Source organism: Ochotona princeps, chromosome 28, assembly GCF_030435755.1.
Source record: "Ochotona princeps isolate mOchPri1 chromosome 28, mOchPri1.hap1, whole genome shotgun sequence".
Taxonomy (NCBI): Eukaryota; Metazoa; Chordata; class Mammalia; order Lagomorpha; family Ochotonidae; genus Ochotona; species Ochotona princeps.
This window is the reverse complement of record NC_080859.1, coordinates 10584566-10608869: the sequence shown is the minus strand read 5'-3', so window position 1 is coordinate 10608869 and position 24304 is coordinate 10584566. Positions and strand designations below refer to the sequence as shown.

At 40.8% G+C, this 24304-nt stretch overlaps 1 protein-coding gene across 1 annotated transcript in view; it reads right to left on the bottom strand.

The window, feature by feature from the left end:
- The window catches only part of SLF1 (SMC5-SMC6 complex localization factor 1), a 64671-nt gene extending 42023 nt beyond the window's left edge, over positions 1-22648 (bottom strand). The window contains exons 1-6 of the mRNA XM_058656293.1: positions 22423-22648; positions 13710-13823; positions 13480-13555; positions 12231-12471; positions 5022-5184; positions 137-280 (exon numbers count right to left, since the gene is read on the bottom strand). Of these exons, the coding sequence (XP_058512276.1) occupies positions 137-280; positions 5022-5184; positions 12231-12471; positions 13480-13555; positions 13710-13823 (738 nt within the window). The 5' untranslated portion in view covers positions 22423-22648. The remainder of the gene's footprint in view (positions 1-136; positions 281-5021; positions 5185-12230; positions 12472-13479; positions 13556-13709; positions 13824-22422) is intronic.
- Between the last annotated feature and the right edge of the window lie 1656 nt (positions 22649-24304).

Here is a 24304-nt window from a genome sequence, read left to right as displayed (position 1 = left end):
AAAGGCCAAGGTCGTAGACCTGCATCAAAGATCAGTTACTTACTTTTAAATCCATTTTATGCCCATCAATTACTGCCTTTTATACAACTATGTAACTAAAACAGAAATGTACATTTTTAAGACTACAAAATTTTACCTGAGTTCTACAGATGGTCTGTCTTAAAGCACCTTTCATTTCAAGAAATTCTTTCTCTTTTTCGAAATCTCTGTTTTTTTCTTGATTAGCACATCTGGTCCAAACAGAACTGATTTGGGAATCTTCATCATTTTGAATTTCTTTCTGTATATATATACACAGATATATAGAGAAAAACAGCTTAGAAAATCAGCTAACTGTAACTTCAACATTATATGCTTTGTGTGGTATTTAATCTCACCTATAATTGCCTAATCGTCTATTAGCCCAACTAGTAGGTAAAATACACCCTCTTAAAAACCTTCAAGAAAAAAATCTTTGCAGCATAGGACCTGAATAATGAAATGGTTTCTGTGTATTTCCAGAAAAGCCATTGCTCTGATGGTCTACTAACAATCCTCTTTATGAATAATCAACAGCAAAAATATTTCAATTAGTACCTGTCCAAGCCAAAGTTACAATCTGTATAAAAAATGGTCAGATTGTGGACAGATTGTTTCCCAGATTATTTTTCAGTTTTTTACTAAGACTTCCCACTTCAAGTATACCACTTGCAGGAAAAAAAAAAAAGGGCTAAATAACAGCTGAATTCACAGCTCTTATTTTCTCGGAATAGCAAGAAATAAAAATTATCATCACGTAACTATCTCATACAAATTCTTCTTGACAAGAATTCAAACTGAATTATCAATTACCCATCAGTAACTTCTAAAATGATTTACATAGGTACCTAGCACACAGGTCTGGAAGTTTAATGAGATAAAGAGCTGAGCACACACAGGTAGACAACTCCCCAAAGGTACTCTGAGAGGAGGGCTCAGAGATTCATCCCCCAAAGAGAACGGAGAAGCACTGCACTGAAGATCAAGCACGAATGTACCAAGGCCACAGTGTGGTCTTCGGGCTTCCTGTGGGGCTAGGAGGCCATCTGACTGGAGAGCTGCGAAGACAACTGACTGAATCCCTTCCTCCGCAACTCAGAAAAGTAAAACTGATATGTAGAAAAAATACATACTTTTCCTTCCTATTGCTGGAATCAAATAAAAAATTATTATAAAAACACAATTTTCATTGAGGACAACTTCAGGACAAATCCCAGATAATCAAACAATGTCCAAAATACAAGATAAAGTCATGGAATGCCAAAGAACATACTATCATTAGCACTATTAACAAGATACATCATATGATATAATCCCAAACAAATTCACTTTATGGATCCATTTCAGACCATCTTTATGGATCTATAAATCAGGATTATGACACATATGCCTATTTAGCTTTGGAAATCACAACCTGATTCACATAAATCTTGGCATCTGTAAGTTGCTAAATAAAATGCTCTTCTATACAGCTAAACAAACGATCAATGTGTATCTGTCTAAGCGAACAATAGGTTGTTCTTATGAAACACGTAAGGATGATTTAACTACAAATATTCATTTTTTATTCCTTATTTTATATTTTTATTTATTCTTGTGTCAGTCATGTAGTAGGGATTATATTTGACATTTCTATCCATATAGGACCTAGGGAAAAAAGTTAATGCCAAACCTATTTAATTCAGGATATGCTGTGTATCAAAGGATGACTTAACGTCTATTTATTCTGCAATCTCTTCCATTAGCTATAGGAACAGGGAAGCACATTTGAAGCTGTAAGAGATGATCTGGCCTCTGTTTAAGACACTTGTTTCTGGGATACCACAGTAGCCCAAAAGCTAAAGTCCTCACTTTGCATGAGCCAGGATCCCATATAGCTGCCAATTTTAATCACAGTGGCCCAGCTTCCCATCCAGCTCCCTACTAGTGGCCTGGGATAGCAGTCGACGAAAACTCAAAGCCATGGGAAATTGCACCTATGAGACCCTGAAGAGGTTCCAGGCTCCTGGCTTCAGACAGGCACAGATCCAGCCATCGTAGCCACTTGGGGAGTGAATCAACAGATGAAAAGATCTGTCTTTCCTCCCCTCTGTTTATCTGACTTTCCAATAAAAATGAAATAAATCTTAAAAAAAAAAAAGATGCTTGTTTCCTTTCTTGAATTAGCTATAGATTTGTTCTGGATTCCCTGTCCAATTCTCAGCCAAGGCATTTGATACACTATCTCAAGTCATGAGACTGCTTTATGGGATTCATAACAAAATGGAAAGACAGAAAAAGTAAGGAAAGAGAAGTTTCTGAGTGTTGTTTGGTCTTACTTTGCACAGGTATTGATTGTTAAAAGATTTTTCAACTCTCAGCGATCAGTCTTCTAATTCCCTGTGATTATAGAGTACTCTGAAGCAAACGAATATTATGAGAGCACATCAGAAGTGATGCTAACCTAACAAGGAGGTTAAGATGGCTTCATTCAAGAGCCATTACCACATTAGGAAACTGAATGATGAGTGGAAGGCAGGAAGGCACAGAGGGTGAAGGTGTAGGGGAAACTTTTCCAGGCACAGAAAATAACTTTTGAGAAAACAGTACAGTAGGAAGTTGCTACACTGGCTTAAGAAACTAAGAGAAAGTAGTTCTATTGTACCACAGTGGGAATGGAAAAAAAGTGGGTTAGAAGACAACTGAAAAGGCAAAAGTAACAGGAACCCTGTAGAAACTGTGAAGCCATAGTAGATTTATTAAGGGCATTTTGTTGAAAATAAGGGTTTTAACTATAACTGTCAGAATTTCGTTGTCTTCCTCAATGTAAATAGCATACACTAGAAAACCAAAACGTAATGGAAGACCATTATGCTTAGTGAAATGAACCAATCCCCAAAGGACAAATACCATGTTTGCTCTGATATGACAACCTCCATCCAAAATGCAAAACAAAAAATAAAGGTAAACAAACCTGTAATCTCACAAACGAAGGATGTAATGGAGACCAGAGTACCAAGAATCAAAGAAAACTGACAGAATGAATCTCTACTATTGAATAAAAATAGGCTCCCAATGAAGCTTCTAAATATACCTAGATGACAAAATATTAAACTTTCTTTTACTGCCTATACCAACAGCGTCATGACTTACATCCATAGAAAGTTGGAATCAAGATAAAACAGGACAATGTCGGGGAGAGAAGGGGTTGGGGGGTGGAGGAGAGGAAGTTCTAAGCTTGCAAATTGTAAAATGGAAAATAAGAATAGCAAAAATGAAGGAGTAAAAGAGTAAAACAAAAATAGAAACCAGGAGCTATGTATTCTACAAAGACAATGAACTCAGTATGACGTTAGTACAGATGTGACGTGGTCTGAAGAAAGCGCTCCCACTCAAAGTCAGTAAGAGCAGCTGAGACGATGCGAACTGTCAGGAAGCACAAGGTTTCCAAGTCTCTGAATAAAGTACCCGATAAAAGGAGCTGGCATTGGGCCCGGCGGCGTGGGCTAGCGGCTAAAGTCCTCACCTTGAAAGCCCCGGGAGCCCATATGGGCGCCGGTTCTAATCCCGGCAGCTCCACTTCCCATCCAGCTCCCTGCTTGTGGCCTGGGAAAGCAATTGAGGACGGTCCAATGCATTGGGACCCTGCACCCGTGTGGGAGACCCAGAAGAGATTCCAGGTTCCCGGCATCGGATCGGCGCAGCACCGACCACGGCTCACTTGGGGAGTGAATCATCGGACGGAAGATCTTCCTCTCTGTCTCTCCTCCTCTCTGTATATCTGGCTGTAATAAAATGAATAAATCTTTAAAAAAAAAAAGGAGCTGGCATCCACCAAGCTGGAAAACGCCGATGCAGATGGCTGTTCCTACATCAGAACTGTTCAGTACTTGCCGAAGTTTCTCTTTCATTCTAAGAGATGCTCTTTACTTTGCTTTGCTTGCCTGCCACACGATTTTTCTCTGGGGTTTGACTGCTATTCAAACAACTAGAGGGATGGTATTTACACCAAACAGAGAGGCGAGCAGGGGGAAAAGGCAATTCTTATACTACATACTCCACTGTTACTTTAATTATACGGACATAAAATGCTTCAGCATATCTTGTAGTTTACATGATGCAGCGCAGACAAAAATAAAAACTCAAAAAACAAGGCCAATTTAAACATAAAATCAAGCTTCATTCACATCAAAAAGAAGTACTCCTGAGTATTCAGGTACCAGAGCAAATGCCTTAAGAATGCATCATTTGGGGCCCGGCAGCGTGGCCTAGCAGCTAAAGTCCTCGCCTTGAACGCCCCGGGATCCCATATGGGCGCCGGTTCTAATCCCAGCAGCTCCACTTCCCATCCAGCTCCCTGCTTGTGGCCTGGGAAAGCAGTCGAGGACGGCCCAAAGCATTGGGACCCTGCAGCTGCGTGGGAGACCCGGAAGAGGTTCCAGGTTCCCGGCATCGGATTGGTGCGCAGCGGCCGTTGCGGCTCACTTGGGGAGTGAATCATCGGACAGAAGATCTTCCTCTTTGTCTCTCCTCCTCTCTGTATATCTGACTTTGTAATAAAATAAATAAATCTTTAAAAAAAAAAAATGCATCATTTGAATAAATTCCAGTTACTGTATTATCATAATGTAACATTAGTTTTTAGAATCAGTCCTCCAATCCAAAGATTCCACATCCACAGGTTCCAAAACTGGGGCTTCAACCAGCCAGACTGAAAAGGTAATCAGGCCCACACACTTTCCCGCCACCATTCCCTAAACAAAAAGTAAAATAACCGTCTATAGAGCATTACCTTAGGGTTTAAAGCCATCTAAAGGATTAGAGTGCAAGGAGGATGTGCACAGATGACATGTGAGTGGCAGCTGGTTCTGCGTGTGGGACCTGTTGAGCACCTGCAGACTCTGGGATCAAGGACTCCTAGAATCAATCAGCCCTCTGAAATGACTGGGGATGACTGCTTTTCACCACATTGTTTGTTTCTAAAATGAACAGTTAAATATATACCTCGCACTTATTTCACTTACCTCTAAAAGAAAATCCCCAAGATACTGAATTGGATAAAATGGAGCCTTAAAGTTGTCTTTTTCTTTCTCAGCACTGATTCTTGCATTACTGGCAATCACATGGGTTACTCCACTTGATGAGCTTTTGGGCAAAACAACATCTGCCTTTCCAGCTTCCAAAACTCTGAAACAAAATTCCAATGATACAGAATTATCAAAAAAAAAAGAGTATATTTAGTCATTTAATCTAAATCAATTACTTCTCAGAAGCTGGAGTAGAATTTTCTTAAAGGAACTAATTCCTTTTGGCCATTGAGGATCATGGGGTAAATTAATCCAGCAGAAAGTTAAAAGTAATTAATTTTCAGAAAAGACGGTTAGGAAACATACTGCTCTTCCTACCTATTACTTAATATGAAAAAGGCCAGGAAAGAAGAATATTAGAGGTTTCCCTAAGTCAGTCATACCAGTAAGGCAAAAGAACAGTGAAAAAAGTCAAAGGAAGCAATTATCCTAAAGTTACCACATCTCCAAGAAAATCAGTGCCCAGTTACTGAACAGTTTAAAGTTAGCTTTTAAAACTTTTAGCCTCAATCTATACATAGAATTACATTTTCTGTTTGGACTCAGAAGACACACACAGACTCACGTATCTCAGAAGTTGTATGTTCTGCTTTTGTTTAGTTTTGAAAGGCCACACTGTGCCATCACTTAACATCAAGGAAAAGCCAAATAATCTGTAACATTTTAGCATTTCTTGGATCAGTGCTGGTCATTTTGACCATTTGGGGAAGATCTCTCAGCCTTTCAAATAAATAAAGACAAATAATTTTATTTAAAAAAGAAATTTAGAGGCCAAGCGAAACTAGCACAGTAATTCAGAAAAACCAGGAGTCTCAGCTAGATGGGAAACACATCTTAACTTGTAGTACTCTGGGACAAGAATCCATTAACACTCATGTTTGGGCAGCAGGTTAGGAGAACAAGAACATCCTGGTTGTAAAGTTGATCAGTAGGTTTGACCGCCAATAAGAAATCAGATCCACTTCTCTGGGCCCTTCTAAAATAGGTAATAAAAACCTGAAATCATTTGGGTAAGAAGAATTTCTTCTACCCTCAGACCCAGGAAAAGCTGCACTGCTTATCTCAGAAGAGCAGATGCAAAACCTATCTGTCCCTAGGGACAGGACAGCAAAGACTGAAGGACAGATTGCTTCTGGGTGAGTGATGGGGCATAACACACTAAGGTTCCAGTTGCGATGTCAGCATCCCTCGTGGGTAACGGTTCGAGTCCTGACTGTTCCACTTCTGATTCAGCTTCCTGTGTAAGTCCTGGGGAAGCAAGGGAGGATGGCACAAGGTTTGGGGCCCCTGCAGCCACATGGGGCACCCAGAAGAGGTTCATGGCTCCTGGATTCCAACTGGTTCAGTCATTTGGTGATCAAACCAGCAGATGAAGACCTCGTTCTCAGTCTCTCATTCGCTTTGTAACTCCTCCTTTCCAATAAAAATAAATCTTAGGGGAAAAAAAATCAATAGTTTCTAAAGGAGGGAAAAGAATAAAAGATCTCTGCCCAGAAGAAAGCAGAGGAATGCCAGAAAGGCTTAAGATAGTACAATGAACATGGCAGAGACCCGAGATGAAGAAAAAGAATGAAGAAAGATTGGAAACTCTCTTGTCCAAGACTCTAACCACAGATTCAAGGTAGAATTTGTCTGCCAGGGATACTGAAACACAAATATTCAGGAAGTTTCTGGCACACACATCAACAACAGAGAATGATTACTACAAAATGCTGTCTGACAGAACAAAGTATATACTTATTCACAGACTGGGCCTAGAAATTAGTGACAAAACAGAAGGCAAGAAAGAGGTGTTTTGTGACCTAAAAGTGTGAGGACTGCTGAGGGATGAAGGTAGGGCAAAAACATGACTAAAAACTCGCTAGGACCCAAGGCAACCCAGATCAAGTATAAAAATTTGGAGCCCAACGCTCGAAGCAAAGTGAAACACCAAAGGTAACCAGAGAACTAGAAACACAGCCCAGCTGACAAGATACGGTCCAACTGCTCACACTAACTGCTGGGCAAAAGAGGCAGCTCATTTTTTGATTCAAATACTGTTTGCCTCCAATTCAACTGTCCCTGTTCATGTGATGTTTAGCACATAATTAGCAAACATAAAAACAACATCCACACACAAAACTACTGCAAAGAAGAACAGATTGATTAAGGGCATCAGAAGAACAGATTGATTAATGATATAATTGGTGAAATTATCAGCAAATGACTAAAACAACCATGACTGGCAGTGGGCGCGTGGCCCAGCAGGATGAAGCAGTCTTCAGGGACGCTGACATCCCGTATCAGAGTGCCTAGTTCAAGTCCTGTCTACTTCATTCCAGAAGCTGAACCACCTGCCTACTAATCACGCACGAAGTATACAGTGGCTGATGTACCAATATCTGGGTCCCTGCCACCAACTTGGGAAATGTGAACAGAGTCCTGGGCTCCTGGTTTTCTTCTTTTGTGGCACACGTTATTATGGACATGTGGGGAGTAAGCCGACAGAATGGTACATTACTGCTTCTGGTTCCTGGCTTTGGACTGGCTCAGCTGAAGCCGTTGCGGTTACTTGGTGAGTGATCCAACGGATGGAAGATATTTCTGTATCTCCTTCTCTCTTTGACTTTTCAATAAAAATAAATCTTAAACACACACACACATATACACACACAAATAAGTGGAAATGAAATTATATGCTTTGGAAGAACTAACAGTTCAAATACGCCAAAAGGGAAATGGAAAAACATTCTTGTGAAAATATTAAAAATACAAGATAGCAAAGTTAGAGTTCGGGGCCAGTGTTGCACTGAAACAGTAAAGCCACTGGTGATGCCAGGATCCCAGTTGGGTGCTGGCTTGTGTCCCAGCTGCTCTACCTCCCTGCGGATGGTTGGGGAAGCAAAGGAGGACAGCTCAAATATGTGGGCACTGTCACCTGCATGGGAGATTCAGGGGAAACTCTTGGCTTCTGTCTGGCCTAGTATAGGCCACTGCAGTCAACTGAAGAGTGAACAAGAGGAGAGAAAGCAAATACACACACACACACAAACATATATATATATTAAATTTAAGGAATGCAACAAAAATAACCTAAAGGAAAAATTTTAAATAATAAATGCCTCTGTCGAGGACACAGGAGTAGAAATTGAGAGAGGTTAAGATACCATTTGGGCTGACCACATCTCATAAATAGTCAAATAGGTAATAGAGAGAAAAGGATGAAAGAAGAACAAAGAACACTCACAGAATGTATGGGACTGGATCCAAACGGCTAACATTCAAGTTACTGGAGTTCAAGAAAGAATACAGAAAGACAAAGGAGTAGAAAGCTCACTCAAAAAAAGAAAATCAAAAGCATGACTCTCCGAACCTAGACAAAGATAAACATCCAGGTGCTAGATGGCTAAAAGTAACCAGTGAAATTCAACACAAATAAAACTTCCCAGGGAGTTGTTACAAGCAAGTTCTCAAGACACAGACAGGATCTTGAAAAGCAACAGAACAAAGTCAGACATATGTAAGGGAGTTTCAGTACAACAGACGTAAGGGAATTCTAATACATCTAGCTGCAGAATTCCCAACAGACACCCTACAGACCAGGAGGGAGGCAGGATGATATATTCAAAAAGGAAAAAAAAAAAAAAAAAACCTAACGAAGAATGTGTGCCCAAAGACAAAGCTAACCCTCAGAAATGAGGAAAAGATAAACTCTCCCCCCCAAAAAAGCTTAGAATTTTTCATCACCAGACTTGTCTTACAGAAAAGGTTCTTCAAAGTAAGGCAATGCTAACGTGCAACACAAAAGATCTGAAGGTAAGATTCAGAAATAACAATATGCAAATTCAGAATACTCAAATACTATAATCATGATGTTCAAACCACTTACATCTCCCTTAGAAAGATTAAGACAAAACTACTAAAAAAAATGAACGCTACAGGACAGAAATAAAGATGCATATTGTGAAGTAAAAATGAAAAATTTAAAAAGAATGGAGTCAAAGTTTAAAATGTAGATCGCTCTCCTTTAATCATATTTATTTACCAGTTTAAACCAATCTGTTATAATAAAATTTTTGTAAACCTTATGAGAATTACAAAATAAAAGCCTCAACACTAAGAATAAAGGCATCAATGGTATAGTAATAGAGAAAAATCACTTAACCATAGGAAAGTAAAATGTTACTAGTACGTCCTTATGTATTACTGCACTGACTGCAAACAGGTCGAATTCTCTAAATTGGCTGAATGCACAAAAAACACACTATGCAGCTCTACATGACCTGTGAGAGACTTATTTCACCTCGAAGGCCATGCACAAAGTGAAGGATGTGTAAAAGACACTCAGACACGTGTGAACAGAGACAACAGGAGCAGTTACACATCCATCAGAAAAATACAGAGATTAGATGATAAAAGAGTCAACACAGTAAAGATGATATAAAAATGGTATCAGGGCAACCAAATACGTAAAGCAAATATTAACTGGTCTAAAAAGGCAAACTATAATAAACTATCAGTTGGGGACCAGACCCTGATTTCAGCAATGCACAGACCATGCAGGTGTAAATCCAACACAGATTTAAAATATGCTCTTGAGCAAAAGGATTTGTACTGATACATACAGAACACTCACCCAGCAGATACAGAACATGTATTTCTCTCAAGTGCATATAAACATTCTCTAGGACAGAGCATATGTTAGGCTACAAAATAGGAATAACAAAATAAACACAAATCAATAAATACAAAAAAATAAACTTGCAAACAAAGAAAACAAAAAAACCCCAAAATATATTTAAAAACAAAGTAGTATTAAATATCTTTTAAAAACTGCACATATTTCACTTCTTTTGGCTAAATTCCCAGGAGGGAGATGGCAGGGTCGTTTGGGAGACATACTTTTCAGGTCTCTTAGGAACCTCCCTATGGTGGCACTAGTTTACATTTCCCTGTGTTTACAGCAGCTCAACTCACAGTAAGCGAGCCATGAAATCAACTGAGCTGTACACCAAACAGAAATGGGATAAAGAAATACAGTGCACATATACTATGGAATACCACTGAGCTAAAAAAGAAAAAATGAAATCTTGTCTTCACAACTACATGGATGGAAGCAGATACCACCATTCTTAGTCAAATAAGTCAGTCCCCAAAAGACAAACACCACATTTTCCCTAATTTGTGTTGGCTAATTCCCAGAGTGCAAAACAGAATGTAACCTATAGCATTAAGAATGGCACTTTGTATGTTTGTACAATGATTGCGAAGTTGCTATTTAAATTACACAAGGAAATCAAAGCAGCTCAAATCACCAAGCACAACTCTGAAAAGGATATGGCAGGGCAACTGATGTCTACTTCAATTCGTACTATAAAGCTGAAGAAACTAAAGGCATGGGATACTGGCATGCGAAATCTATATATCAGTGGAAGGAAATACAGTTAACTGAGTTTCAACAGTGCCAAAACTCTCATGAATTGTTACTGTGAATATGAAATGGTACTAATTTGGGCCAAGTGCGATAGCCTAGCGGCTAAAGTCGTCTCCTTGCACGTACCAGGATCCCATACTGGAGCTGGTTGGATGGTTCAAAGCCTTGAGACTCTACACCTGTGTGGAGACCCAGAGCAGGCTCGGGGAGCCTGGCTTCGGACTGGCTCAGCTCCGGCCTTTGCGGGCCCCTTGGGGAGTGAATCAATGGGCGGAAGATCTTCCTCTCAGTATATCTGACTTTCCACTAAAAACATTTTTTGAAAGTGGTAATAATTTGGTATTTTTAGTAAACGTACATTTATTACCTGGGCTAACAATTTCATTCTCAGATATTACCCAAGAGAAATGAAAATTATATGGACTATCTGGACACTTTTCTTGAAATGTTCACTGCAGGCTGATTCATAGTGACAAAAATAAAACGCATCCCAAACTTCTGGTGGTAGGTAAACTGATAAACAGACTGTGATACAGCCACACAGAATACTACTCAGCGACAAAAAAGATGGAATTAGTAACAATCCCAACAATCTGGATAAATCTAACAAACGACATCCAAAAAAACCCACTAAAACAATGGAACTATATTAAAGAAGCATATTTAATATTATTTAATATTATGTAATATACGCAAACCTCTACCGAAAAACAAAAAGAAACAAAACAAATTTAGTGTAGCATGACAAATAAGGCAGCTGGTAGATACAAAATTTTTAAGGCTATGAGGGCTCATAATAGAATGATGAAATTGTCACAGACCTTAAGTGAGGGAAATGCGAGTGTATAACTTTCTCTAAACTTATCAAAATACACACTTAAAGTTGATACATCTTATGCATAATTTATATTTTAGAGGCAAAGGAAAAAAACATACTACTCAGAAGTTAGTAGCAGTTTTAAAAATTAGTTTATCTAACAGGAGGGCTTCTAAACAAAATTAAATTATAATGGAAACAGTAGAAATCTTGAAAACAGAACTATAAAAACCCTTGTTTCCCTTTGCTATGTTGTGAGACTAATTTAAAATTTTCTGAAATATTTCAAAACTGGAAAAAAAAACGCTAAACTCCCGATTAGTTTTTAAAAATTTTTTGTTGGGCCCAGCGGCATGGCCTAGTGGCTAAAGTCCTCGCCTTGAAAGCCCCGGGATCCCACATGGGCGCCGGTTCTAATCCCAGCAGCTCCACTTCCCATCCAGCTCCCTGCTTGTGGCCTGGGAAAGCAGTCGAGGATGGCCCAAGGCCTTGGGACCCTGCACCCGCGCGGATGGGCGCGCATCGGCCCGTTGCGGCTCACTTGGGGAGTGAATCATCGGACGGAAGATCTTCCTCTCTGTCTCTCCTCCTCTCTGTATATCTGGCTGTAATAAAAAATGAATAAATCTTTAAAAAAAATAAAATAAAATGAATAAATCTTTAAAAAAAAAATTTTTTTTGTTGGCCAGAAGAAGTAACACTGAAACTAAAAGTGAAAGGCATCATTAGCATATTAAAAACCAACACCATGAAACACTTTGTCCTATTAGTGACACATGAACTTTAAAGTGAAGATGGCTTAATTCAGAGATCAAAGAGAATCCCCATAGCCTACCAGCACAGTTAAATAGCTCAGAGGCATTCATACAAACCAAGAGTACTCTGGGAACCCTTGCTGAGCACACTCTCACCCCACCTGATAAGCGAGTCACTCCTCTTGTCGGCTCTGACAAGCAGGACCACTTTCCATCTGTGAAAAGCTCCCGGCGCACCGGTGCGTCTCAGTTCTTCTCGCCATCTTTTGGGTGCAGACTGCATTTGAGGGGAATAATGGGAGTCTTTTTCAATCTTATAACCCCATTCGTAAGTTGTTTCGTCCAGCCACCTTCCACTCTTGGCACTGTGAATGATGTAGTCCTTCGTGAGGACCCACTTGCCTGGAACACAGAAGTGTCCTTCACAAAGTCATCTTGCTTCTGGTGGACAATAAGCAATCAAGATCAGATGGCAAACAAAGGCCGATCCTTTCACCATTAGATTCTTCACCCACACTGTCAACATTTCCTTTTCAAAACTTTTCAGATTTTTGATACAGTCTACAGCATTACTGAACATTGCATGTAACTTTTCCCATAACAATTGTAATTCCAAATGTCGTCTAAAGCTTTAAAATTCAAAATAAAGTGCAGCACTGCTTGAGATGCTATTACTACATTTATTTACTTATTTGGAGCTAGATTTATATTCTTCTTCATATACTAAATATTTTTTCAATAATGCTCACAGCATTCTTACACTCCATAAAACAAATTCATCATGCTAGGGAAGTTTTCTGGGCGTTTAGTAATAAGCTTTAGTTCCTTTTCTGGTACAGTAATCTTTTTTAAAGGAGGCATGCTTGTGGAACTTGGAAATCCAAGTGTTTTGCTTTTTTTGTTTTTTTGTTCTTGTAAGTTAAATTAAAAATAGTAAATTTATCTGTGTCGTGATATATACATGTTATTGAATGTTACAAAAAAGAGTAGATTCTAACTTGTGATTATAGAATATATACAATATCTCAGAAAAATAAAATTGGATGACCAGTTAGATGGAAAGTGAGGAAACAAGAGAGGGGAACACAAAGTTAATTCCAATGATGGACCAACGACAAGAAATGACAACAGGTAGGTCATCAACAAAGGCTCAAGATGTTGACATTTTGCAAAAACTTTTTAAAAATGATTTTTCTTAAAAAAAGCACTATACCAAATCTTCTTAAAGAATGTGTTTCTGCCCATTTCATCCATTTTTCATGTAGTGTAAGATTTTACTTCCAAAATAAAGCACGTTCACAAAAAAAGATTCATATTTGATGTAATGAACATAGTATCTTTCCAACAACTCAGACACCCTTTCTTCAACAGGACCTTGTTTCAAGGGCTGGAACAAGGCAGCTCACTCACCTGCAGCACAAGCTGCTAAAAATTTTTCACTCTTACATAGTCGTTCAGCTATAAGATGTGTACAGTTCTTGTATTTCTGAAAGAGAAAATCCACATAAAAATACTACTACAGATTTCCTTAATAACTTTTACATTCTTAAAATGTCAAGCGGTATTTCATCATTATTTTAATTTTCATTATCTTTCAATTATACTTTTAATATTTTGCTGAGTTAAGCTTCAGTACTCACCTCACTCTTAATAAAAGTGCAATCTAGTTTTAAAAGCAATTTGCCTAGAGCTTCCTTTTCTTCCATCTTAAATCCAGTGATCTGGATGATATGCTTTGGGGATTCCTCTTCCATCTATCATATAAATAACAGAAAGCATGTTGAAGATGACCTTATTCACAGAGATGACACTGAGCGCTAAATATGAACACATTAAAACCACTCAACACACAACGAATTAAGTATGCAAAGCATAATTGCTGATATTACATTTACCTCCATACAGTAGAAGCTAGCTTTCAAAGTTGCCTTTTTACCACATGGTCACATAGGCACATTTCTGAATACTGAACATGCGCATTAATTACTTGCCAGCAAAACACACTGATAAAACAGAATTTTGTACAAAAGAACAGAGGTATGTAAAAGTTAAGCTAGCATTAACAACACTAGCTTCACTTAAAAGTACTGTATCAGCAACTATTAAAATAAGTGCACTTGCAGGAATGAAATGTAATCTTGTATACACTGAATTGTATAGTGTCTATGGCATTTATTAAAGTATATGCACAAACAACTGGAGAAGCATGGTCTCCCCACAAAGATACAGACGACAGCCCTGGATCTTATTTCCAGTCTTCACTTCTTAACTTTGTTAGTACTTGCTCATTTCATCACTTACAAGGTAAACTGAAAAATCACATCTTATCTAAGTTCATCATCCGAGGGACTTACATACATTCTAAATGAAGTTCACAAAGTGCTGTATGTTTGATGTGGTACATAATTTTGTTTCTCTTTACAGATGAGAAAAATAGGGAATTAGAGCAGTTAGGACAACTTTCATTTGTCCAATGATTTTGTCATCAATTTTAGTTGTGGACTGGTAATTTATTAAAGGCAAAAGCATACTAGTAGTAATGATTGTTTTGAACATTTGAAGCAGCAATGACCTTTTTCAAAACAATTACAAGCAAATTTTAAAAACTATTTGAACTTGGGACTAGCAGCATACCACGGGTAAAGTGAAAAAAATGTTCTTCACAGAAATTCTATTTTAAGGGCCTGTAGCAACGGCTCAGTGGCTAAATCCTTGACTTGCATGCGCTGGGATCCCATATGGGTGCTGGTTTGGTTCATGTGCCAGCTGCAATCCAGCTCCCTGATTGCGGCCTGGGAAAGCAGTGGACCCAGCATCCACACAGGAGACCCTGACAAGCTCCTGGCTCCTGACTTAGGATTGGCTCAGTAACAACCACTGAGGTTACTTGGGGAGTGAACCAGTGGACGAAGACCTTTCTGTCTCTCCTGCTCTCTGTAAAATATCTGCCTTTCTGACAAAAATAAAATCTTAAAAAAAATTCTATTTTCAAAGACTAAAGTACATATATATGAAAAGCCAGTCCTCTGTATCTCTGGGGTCCTTACCAATGGATTCAACCAATTATATTTCAAAAAGTTTTAACAGCATCTGTACAGAACTTAAGCTATTTTTCTTGTCACTTCCTAAAGAATACAGTGGAACAACTATTTAGCAGCAATTACAGTCTCATTGCCTAAATAATACTGCATACTGGGTACATGGCATTTGCCTTGTATCAGATACCGTCAGTAATCTAGAGATGATCTGAAGTTCATTAGATTTCTGGAAGGGCCTTCACTGAGCCTCAGTGGGTTCTGGAACCTTCGCAAGCAATCCAAGGATACCAAGGGATTTCACTGTGAACATTTACAGCATTTTTCAGGGTGAGAGTGACCCTTAGTTTCTTTTGCCTAAAGCTTCTAAGAACTGCTTCAGCTACTTTAACAACACTCCTGGTTTCTCTTTCTACCCTTTCTACCTCCCCTTCTAACTTAAAAGAGGTTTCTGTGAGAATTAGAGATACTTTGCAAAGCAGGGTTCCACCCAGCCTGAGGAGCTGCCAGTAGTCATGCACTGTGTGATGATCAATCCAGAGGTTAAGTACTAAGAAGCACAAAGGTGTACATCAAAGGCAATTCAAACTAACTTCTACTCAAAAAAAAAATGAATTATTATTTTAACTTCAGTATACCCTTATTTCTAACTACAAGGCTGCTCAATAAAACACATTAAAACTTCTGGGTTGGGGCTAGCATTGTGCTGTAGCAAGGTAGGCCTCGCCTGTGGCTCCAGATCCCAGCTCCAGCTGCTCTACTTTAATCCAGCTCTCTGCTCATGTGCCTGGGAAAACAGCAGCGGATGGCTCGTCTTTCCCTTGCATCCACGTGGGAAAGCCAGGTGAATCTTGACTCTGGTCTTCAGCCTGGACCAGCTCAGGCCGTTACGGCCATCGGAAGAGTGAACCGATGACTGAAGATCTCCCTGTCTCTCCTCCTCCCTGTAACTTTGCCTTTTAAATAAAAATACATGAATCTTAAAAGTATTTGGTCTGGTCAGTGTAAAATTATATATACACAGTAGTTTTCGGTATCTATTGAAAACATCAATACATCCATAAAACACTATACTAATAAAAATACAGCTTCTTGCAAAAGGTACTCATTACCAAAACCAGTTCTCAACTGTGTACATGCATTAAATGACACACAACACATAAAACCTTTACTAATCTATTTTGCTGCTTGAAATGATTTAATGTGATGTGGAACACACATAACCACAAGTAAGCCATATGTGTATTATCTAGCTTATGCCTATAATTTCAGAAAATGCTTTTTTAAATCCTAGAAATTCAAGAAAATCCTTAAAAAAATCTATCCTTTAAGAACCAAATGCCTTCACAAATACCAAATATAATTTATCTGTGAAGATCACACTGATATTCAACCAATGACTGCTTTTATAATTATTTAAATCCACTGCAATGAGAAAAACAAAGTTTTGAACACAGTCCAATATATTCTTGCTACTATTATACTTTGTGTATTTAAGAGGTTTAAAAGCTACAGAGCAGGCTATTTGAAGAAATGTTGGCAGGGAAGAGAAGTTTCAGCGGTTTTAAAACCCTAAAATCCAACCATTCTCTAATACTACAAAAACTAGCCAGTAATAAAAATATGCAGGAAGCAATGAAAACATTAGAAACTTCCCTAATGCTATCACCCAAAATGCTTTACATAAAAGCTATTCTCCAAATCTCATCACTGTTTCTCACTGTTACATTCTCAATCAACAATTTTTTAATCTGAATATTTATTACTAATGAAGTACTTTTCAACATGTCTTGGTATAATTTAAAATCATTGAATCACCTGGACTTTATGGAGTCAGCACAAAGCTTCCATCTTAAAGTCATACTGTCTTAATAACGAAATAAACCTGATGGAAATAATCACTAATAACAACCCTTTTGTTAAAGTATAGCCCTGGAGTAAATAAAACCAAGGGCTGTGTACAACAACAGAAGCCACGACCCGCCCAGAACCATTTCTTTCCTTTTAAAATGTTTAGACATGAAACTGAAACTAAACATGCAAAGAGGAAAAGGAAGAAACAGGTGAGAAAAGCTCGTATGTCTTGATTTAAACATCATACAAACCGACATTTTAAAAAACACTTCTGATTACAGGACAGTAACTCACAAGTTAATCAGAAAAACTGGGGCATCCGCTCAGCTGCCGCAGAACTCTGAATGCAGGTGACAGCACGAGCTAGCCGGCCAGGGCGCTCGGAGCACGTTCCCAGCGCCTCATCTAATAGCAGTCTATGGCAAAATCTCCTTGAAATAATGGCGTTCATAATACAACAAACTAATTTTCTAAACTGCATATATAATTTATAGTCTAGCAAAAAACTGGCATCTAAATATGAAGAGATAACAGATATATGAATAGAATTCTAAAATTAATGATTTGTTACACGTTTCTCACTCTGCAGGATTAACCATGAATAGTTTGATAACGCCAATGAATCCAAAGAGAGCATTGCAAAATGGGTTTAATTCATATTAGTAATTCAGACAACTAAAGACTCTTAAAAAAAAAACTTGTGAAAATTTACAAAAATGTCCACTGAAAGAATGGAGGGGAGGAGAGTGGGAGGGGAGAAGGGAGACCCAGTGCCTACTGAACGGTGTCATAAAACAAACAAAAATAAATAATGGTCTTGAGGGGGGAAAAAAGTCAAGTCTTATGTAGGTAACGTGTTCTAGAAAAAGTCAGCCAGCACAAGAAAGCAAACACACATCAATGTAATCACATTAGCAATATTTCCAGAAAAATTAGATTTTGTGCAACTTGCAAGGGGATGTTCTTTGAAGTATTCACACAGGCTACGCAAGCCTAGCTAAAATAATGCTTGAAAGAATATTATCAGTTTTGCTTTTATCTTTTGTCAAAAAGTAAAAATTGTATATAATATTCCTAGTTAGGAGAAAATGTTCTCTAGTAGTTTTATATATATAAAGTTGTAGTAATCAAGAAAAATTTTGGTTACTTACTTTGAACTGCATGTACCACTAAGGAGACAGTGACTGCGTGCAGAGCTGGCTTTTAAACATAGCAAGCAACTGTCTCTGCAGTGTGGACTTTCCCAAAATATCTCCCACATGGGCCTACCCCTGATGTCTCAAATTCCTTTGCAGTTGGTGCCAGGAAGAAATCCAAGTACACCTATAGCACTCATCATCAGAACTGCAAACATTATACGATTTTTAGACTACTCAATTTTTTTTTATGTGACACACATCTAGAGTTTGGTGGAATAATGCAAGAACACAGCAAGAACATGCTGAAAAACGAACCTGGAGAAAAGTACAGGCAGGACTACAGAGATGAGGAAAGAAGTCCAGTGTGTGAGCCAGATCAAAGAGCAGGGAGTAACCAGGTGAAGGAGCAAAGCTCCATGCAACAGGGATGATTGAAGAGGATTTTTTAGGACAATGAGAACAAACTCATCACAATTTCTTCTATAACACTAACATGCAGTAGGAATTTGAGAATACATAGCATCTTGCAAGCTCACTCATCAATGACTAAAACAAGTTGCTTATAAAAAGTTTAATTTGCGTATGCGTATTTCAAGACCTAAACCAAAACAACTTTTACTGATTTTTGTATAATTCACATATGCATATTAAACAAGATTTGCAGACTACTACAAAGTATATATGTCATTATATAGGCCATAAAATCATTTTGTAGTTTCTTCACCTTTTACCCCAATTGTTAAAACATCTGCAGAAGGGATTGACTTTCAGGCATCATGTATATATACAAAAACTTGCTACCCAAATGTCTGCAACAACTCGGTTGGCACCATGTCAGAGCTGAGGGCCTGGCACTCCAAGGAGGCCTCCCCGAGGGGGCAGGGACCAGCTGCCTGAGCCATCCTCTCTGCCTCCCAGGAAGCAGCTTCAGAAGCAGAGAAGCCAAAAGCAGCAACTTCGCCACCTTGGCAGATGCCCATCCCCAGGATGACTTTGTCCTGTCCCAGTATTCTTCATGGTTTGAAAGTCACACGATGAAAACTAATGGCTTCTTCAATCTTCACTACGCTAGTGAACTTTCCTTGTTTTTTAAAGCCACTGCTACAAGCAAAAAGGAGTATCACTTATAATGTTTCTTCTGAGAGCCAGATAGCAAGTGCTTTGAATTCATGAGTTTGGAAGATTTTCATAATTACTGCTATCTACACATTTAAGCGAAGAAGTCTAGAGTGCTGAAGCTGACAGTGGTCCCAGTGTTGGATCTCTGCCCCAGGCCACAAGGTGCTGCAAAAGGCAGACACCTGTCACCGCACTCATCCATCAGCAACCCAGGAGTAAAACACTGTGTGTCCTAAGGACTGACTGACTGCAGGGCTTCAACCACCCTGTCTCCCTGTGGCCTGCTGACTGCCCTTCAGAATCTGTAGAAGGCATTTATTACCTAGTTCCTGCCCCATATTTCAAGGATCACAAATTATAAACGGATTTCTGTAAGTTTACGGAAAAAAAATGAATTAAAAAGTCCATTTACGCTGTGCAAACATTTCTGGCGAGCTGTGCCTGTTTTCCTCAATCACTTTATAACCTTTTTCAAGACTCCTCACATGTGTGCATTTCAAAAAAAATTTTTTTGGTGCCAAACTCATCTAATTTCATTCTCCATTAATTTTTAAAAAGTACCCACAGATACACAAGATATTTGCCAGAAGTCTCCAGGAGTGGCAGTTGGAAAGATGTTCTTACTTGGATGTGATTTGGGAAAGCCACAGTCATCCATCCATGGGAACAGCCCCACTACAGTGAGGGAGAAAGGGGGGCTCAGGGAACACACGGAAATGCCTGCTCTATCCAGCACACACTAGAGGAACAAGTTCAAGGGCAGATACCCACGGCCGATACCCACGGCGGGATCCTGGAAAATCAGAATGGCTTTGCAGAAAGGACCTTAAATCTCAAGTGGAACACACAGAAATGGCTTTTTCTTGAGGATCTACTGTGATCTGTACCCTTCCTGAGGGGGGGGGAGGTCTTCCAAAAGTTAATGGAAAGTGCGAACTATCTTTTCATTCCACTATCCACAACCCTTCCCAAGCATCCTCTCACGTGTCAGTTCATTTTCTCCTTTACAACGTTAATGTCATTTTTTTATGCAAATGAGGAAACAGAATTCTGAGTGATTAAGAAACCAGCACAGGGTACAAGCCAGTGAAATAATGAAATCAAGACTCAAAGGTACGCCTGCTCCCATAAAAACACCACAGTTCTCTGTAAAACCAACCCTGAGTAACAGTCAGATAATCCTTTCAATCACTAATTTTACAAAGCAGTCTATTTTCAGGGAACGCAAGAGAAAGGCCCACTACAGGAGGGAATCTACCCTAAGGGTGGGGACAGACTTAAATCATGAATATTCATATTACTGAAAAGACTCAAACACCATTATTCTAAAAAAAAAAAAAAGAAAAAAAGGAACACCACTATCTTTACATTTCTAAAAACAATCTAAGGAGTGTACCCCACCTTTTCGTACAGAAAATAGTTTTCATTATGTTCCTCTCATGAGCTTAATTCACAGGGACTTTCTTCCTTACCAAAAATAACAAAAGAATACCCTTTTTAATTTCAAGGTGATTTTGAAGGAAAGAAAAGATTAAATCAGCTTAAAAGTTCCAGGGACATTTCATTTTTACACAATATGTTATACTAATGTTATAGTGTAATATTATTTGTGAGCAAAATAAAAGTCTGTATTTAAAAATTAGCCTGCTCCAGACTTAGCGGATTTCAAGAACTACCTATGTTTGCCTTGGCAGGGTCATGCCAAAGGCAGCACCTTCCCCACCCCTGCAGACACCTATTTGCTACCTGTATGGGTGAATTAGCCACAGGAGTAGCAGACCACCTCCCGCTGCAGCTGAAAGCCATTTCATTTCTACCTGGGGCCGCGACCAGCTACAAACCTCTGTACCTGCTTACCTTTCGGTGGCAGGGACAAGCAAATAAGCCAAAGCGAGGTATTTGAATCGATGGGCAGTTCCCCTTTGGAGGAAGAGGCTTCTCCACTTTAGACCTTATTACTCAGAGCTTACATGCAACTTTTTACAAGACTGTAATCAAGATATAAGTACACATGGAAAATGCTGTCTAATAATAAAGCTATACTACTGGTTCCCTACAAACTGATGGCTGGACACTTCTTATAACATCTTAAGGGTTCTTGATATCGATTATGGGAAGTAGTCTTTTCAAAGACCTTCACATACGCTATGCTTTAGGGAAGAAAGAAATGTTCAATTATAGACAACGCTCGAATCAGTCAGACCTCAGAAAACCTGGAGTGAGCCAACAGAACAGGACTTAACTGCATTCAATCACATTTACTGAAACATTCAGGTGTTTGAAATTCTTAATTCACTTACTTAGAAGCCACCCAATTTACTTTTTCAAGCAAATCCACCCATAACCACTCATGTATGGAACACCTGTCACAGGTCCACTTTGCTCACCAACACAGTGCTTGGAACGGAGACACAACGGAATAACCAACCACAAAACCCCACGAAGCAGTGTCTACTGTTGAAATGTTTACTCCTAATGCCTCTACGGAAAGAAAAAAAATATATATATATATATGTGTGTGTGTGTGTGTGTGTGTGTGTGTGTAAGATTCTCATTCTTAAAAAAAAAAAAAGAGCTAGCTGGATGCCTTCCCACTGCACAGGCAAACACGGAGGACCTGGGGCCCCATCCACTTTCTGTCAACACTGAATCAGAGGTTCAGGACGCGCGGAAAAAAAAAATCTCCGGCGGAGAAACCGCTTAGTCCTGTTGCCCGGGGACACGCACCTGTCCGTGCGTGCTGCAGGGCCTACGGTCGCCAAGGACCTGATCCTTGCCGCTGGCCCAAGTGACAAGACTGGGCTGGGGTGGTGGAAGGTTTTCTTCCCTCCGAGAAAAGTGGGCACTGAGGGAGCTCGCCTTCCCCGTTAGGGTCGGCGGCCTGGAAGCCTGGGTTTCCTATGGAAACGAGACGCGGGGGGCCCGGCACCTGCCCGGCGGGCTCAGCCGCACAGCGCGCACCGGGGCTGGGGGGCTCGGGGCGTGTGTTTGGGGGGGCGTCTGCAGCTCCAGCCCACCACCGCGAGCCGAGGGGCTGCCGGTGGAGGGTTGTGGGGGGCTCCGGGGCACAGGGGACGGACGCCAGGCACCGGCAGCCCCTCTTTGGGGCAGCGTCACAGCCGGGAACCACGGCCGCGGTGTGTGGAGGGGGCAAGACACAAACCCCACAGCGACAGAGCACACACCGTGTCTTCCGAGCCCTTTACCTTCCCGGCCTGGGTGTCCGGGCTGCTTCCCTCCGGCGGCAGCGACGACGGAGTCAGCGGCTGCGGCACTCGCCACTTCTCCGAATCCGGGCTCTGGGAAATTATTTCCCGCCGCGCGCTGGGCGGCCCCGGAAGCGCTAGCGGCCACTTCCGGGTGGTTGTCAGTGACGCTCTCGGGCCGTCGCCAGGGTGATCTCAGGTGTTGCCGGGCATCCTAATGGTGTCCCCGCTGCGGGTCGGGCTGAGGCGGGATTTGAGTCCCAGGTGTCAGACGGGTGAGTGAGTTCTCCAGGTGGGCTCGAGGCTCGAGGCTCGAGGCTCGAGGCTCGAGGCTTCTTCCAGCCGGAGGCAGCTTCTGGGCCCCAGTGAGAAGTGAACGGACCAGGACTGAGTCCAAAGGGGGCTCCGTCCAGCCCCCCGTGTGCGCGGACGGACATGGCCGGGGAGGGGGTGTGGTCTCCGCTTCTTGTTTAAACTCTGAGAACTCGGCCTCGGGACCTCACGCGTCCCGGGGTGAGGCCGAGGCCACACAGTGTGCCGTGACTTGGCGTCCGGGTGCCGGGCGAGGATGCAGTGTCCACTCACTCTGCTCCCTGGAGAGCGGCGGGTCCCCCCGGATCTCCAGAGCTGCGTGCTGCCCCTCTTTCGGGGTGCTGGCTTGCGTGGTGGTGGTGGTGGGGTGCAGGGCCCTGGGTGGCCGGAGAAGGCAGGTTTTACAGACGTTTGGAAAGCGGGGAGTCAGCAGGGGTCACGCGGGACGTTTGCCTTCCCGCGGTAGTTTGAATTGCGTGAGGAGGACGCCCTTTGTTTTGTAAGCTCTGGAAAAGGGGGGGGGGGGTGGAGGACAGGTTTGCCAGGGCCTTTACCGGCCCCGCGGCCCCCAGGAGGTAGGGGGTGCCTCCCAGAAAGGAATCCTGAAGGATGCTGGAGGTCTGAGGTAGGGCAGTGGGAAAGGGACAAAGACGGTGAGGAAAGGTTCTCATTTGTTCGGAACTTTGAAAGAAATGTTTTGACCACTCTTTCTGGAATAATGTCTTCAACTACGTACTTCTCCCCCCATACTTAGTCATGCGCAACAGACAGCTCATTGGTTGTTTTTTTTTCCCCCTAAAGCAGCCAGTTCCAGAGTTGTAGAACAAGTGTCACGTCGTTGTTCTGAAATAATACAACCATATTGAGGACAAGACATTTATTTAGTCTTGAAACCTCCTACTCATTAATTGATTCAGCCAACTTTTGTCATCCACGCATACATCTGAATTTTTCTTTTATTGAACTCTGTGTTTTCTTTATTTCTCCCCTTAGAAGAATCCTTAGTTATTTCAATGCAATGAGCTAGTGTTTTTGTAGAGCAACTAGTTTTTAGAGAGATGCTTTTTCGGTAATTATTGCTCTTGATTTCTGATTTCTCCATTCAAATGAATAAAACAAATTACACGTAACACAGATAGGCTACTCCTTGCCAGGTACAGGACGCGCATCTCATGTTAGCAGTGATAATAATTGACAGAGTGAGTTCATTCACACACTGCTTGGCATGCCTGCATCCCATAGGGCAGGCTTGGGTTCAAGTCCTGCCGGTAAGCCACATCCCAGCTTCCTGCTGACTCGCACACATGCTGGGGGACAGCTGTTGATGGTGGTTGAAGTAGCTGGGTCCGGGCCTTTTGCCCAGGAGACCTGGACCAGATCCCTCTGCCTGGTATCAGGTTGGCTCAGCTTGGCTGTTCGACGCTTTCAGGAGGCGATCTAGCTCCTGTGAGATAGGCCTTTCTCTGTCTCTGTCTCCTGCCCAACCAATGAAATAAATACATTTTTTAAGAAAGGGAATTCATGGTATTGCTTGCAAAACATTTCACACCGTGAGCCCTAGAAGTCTTGA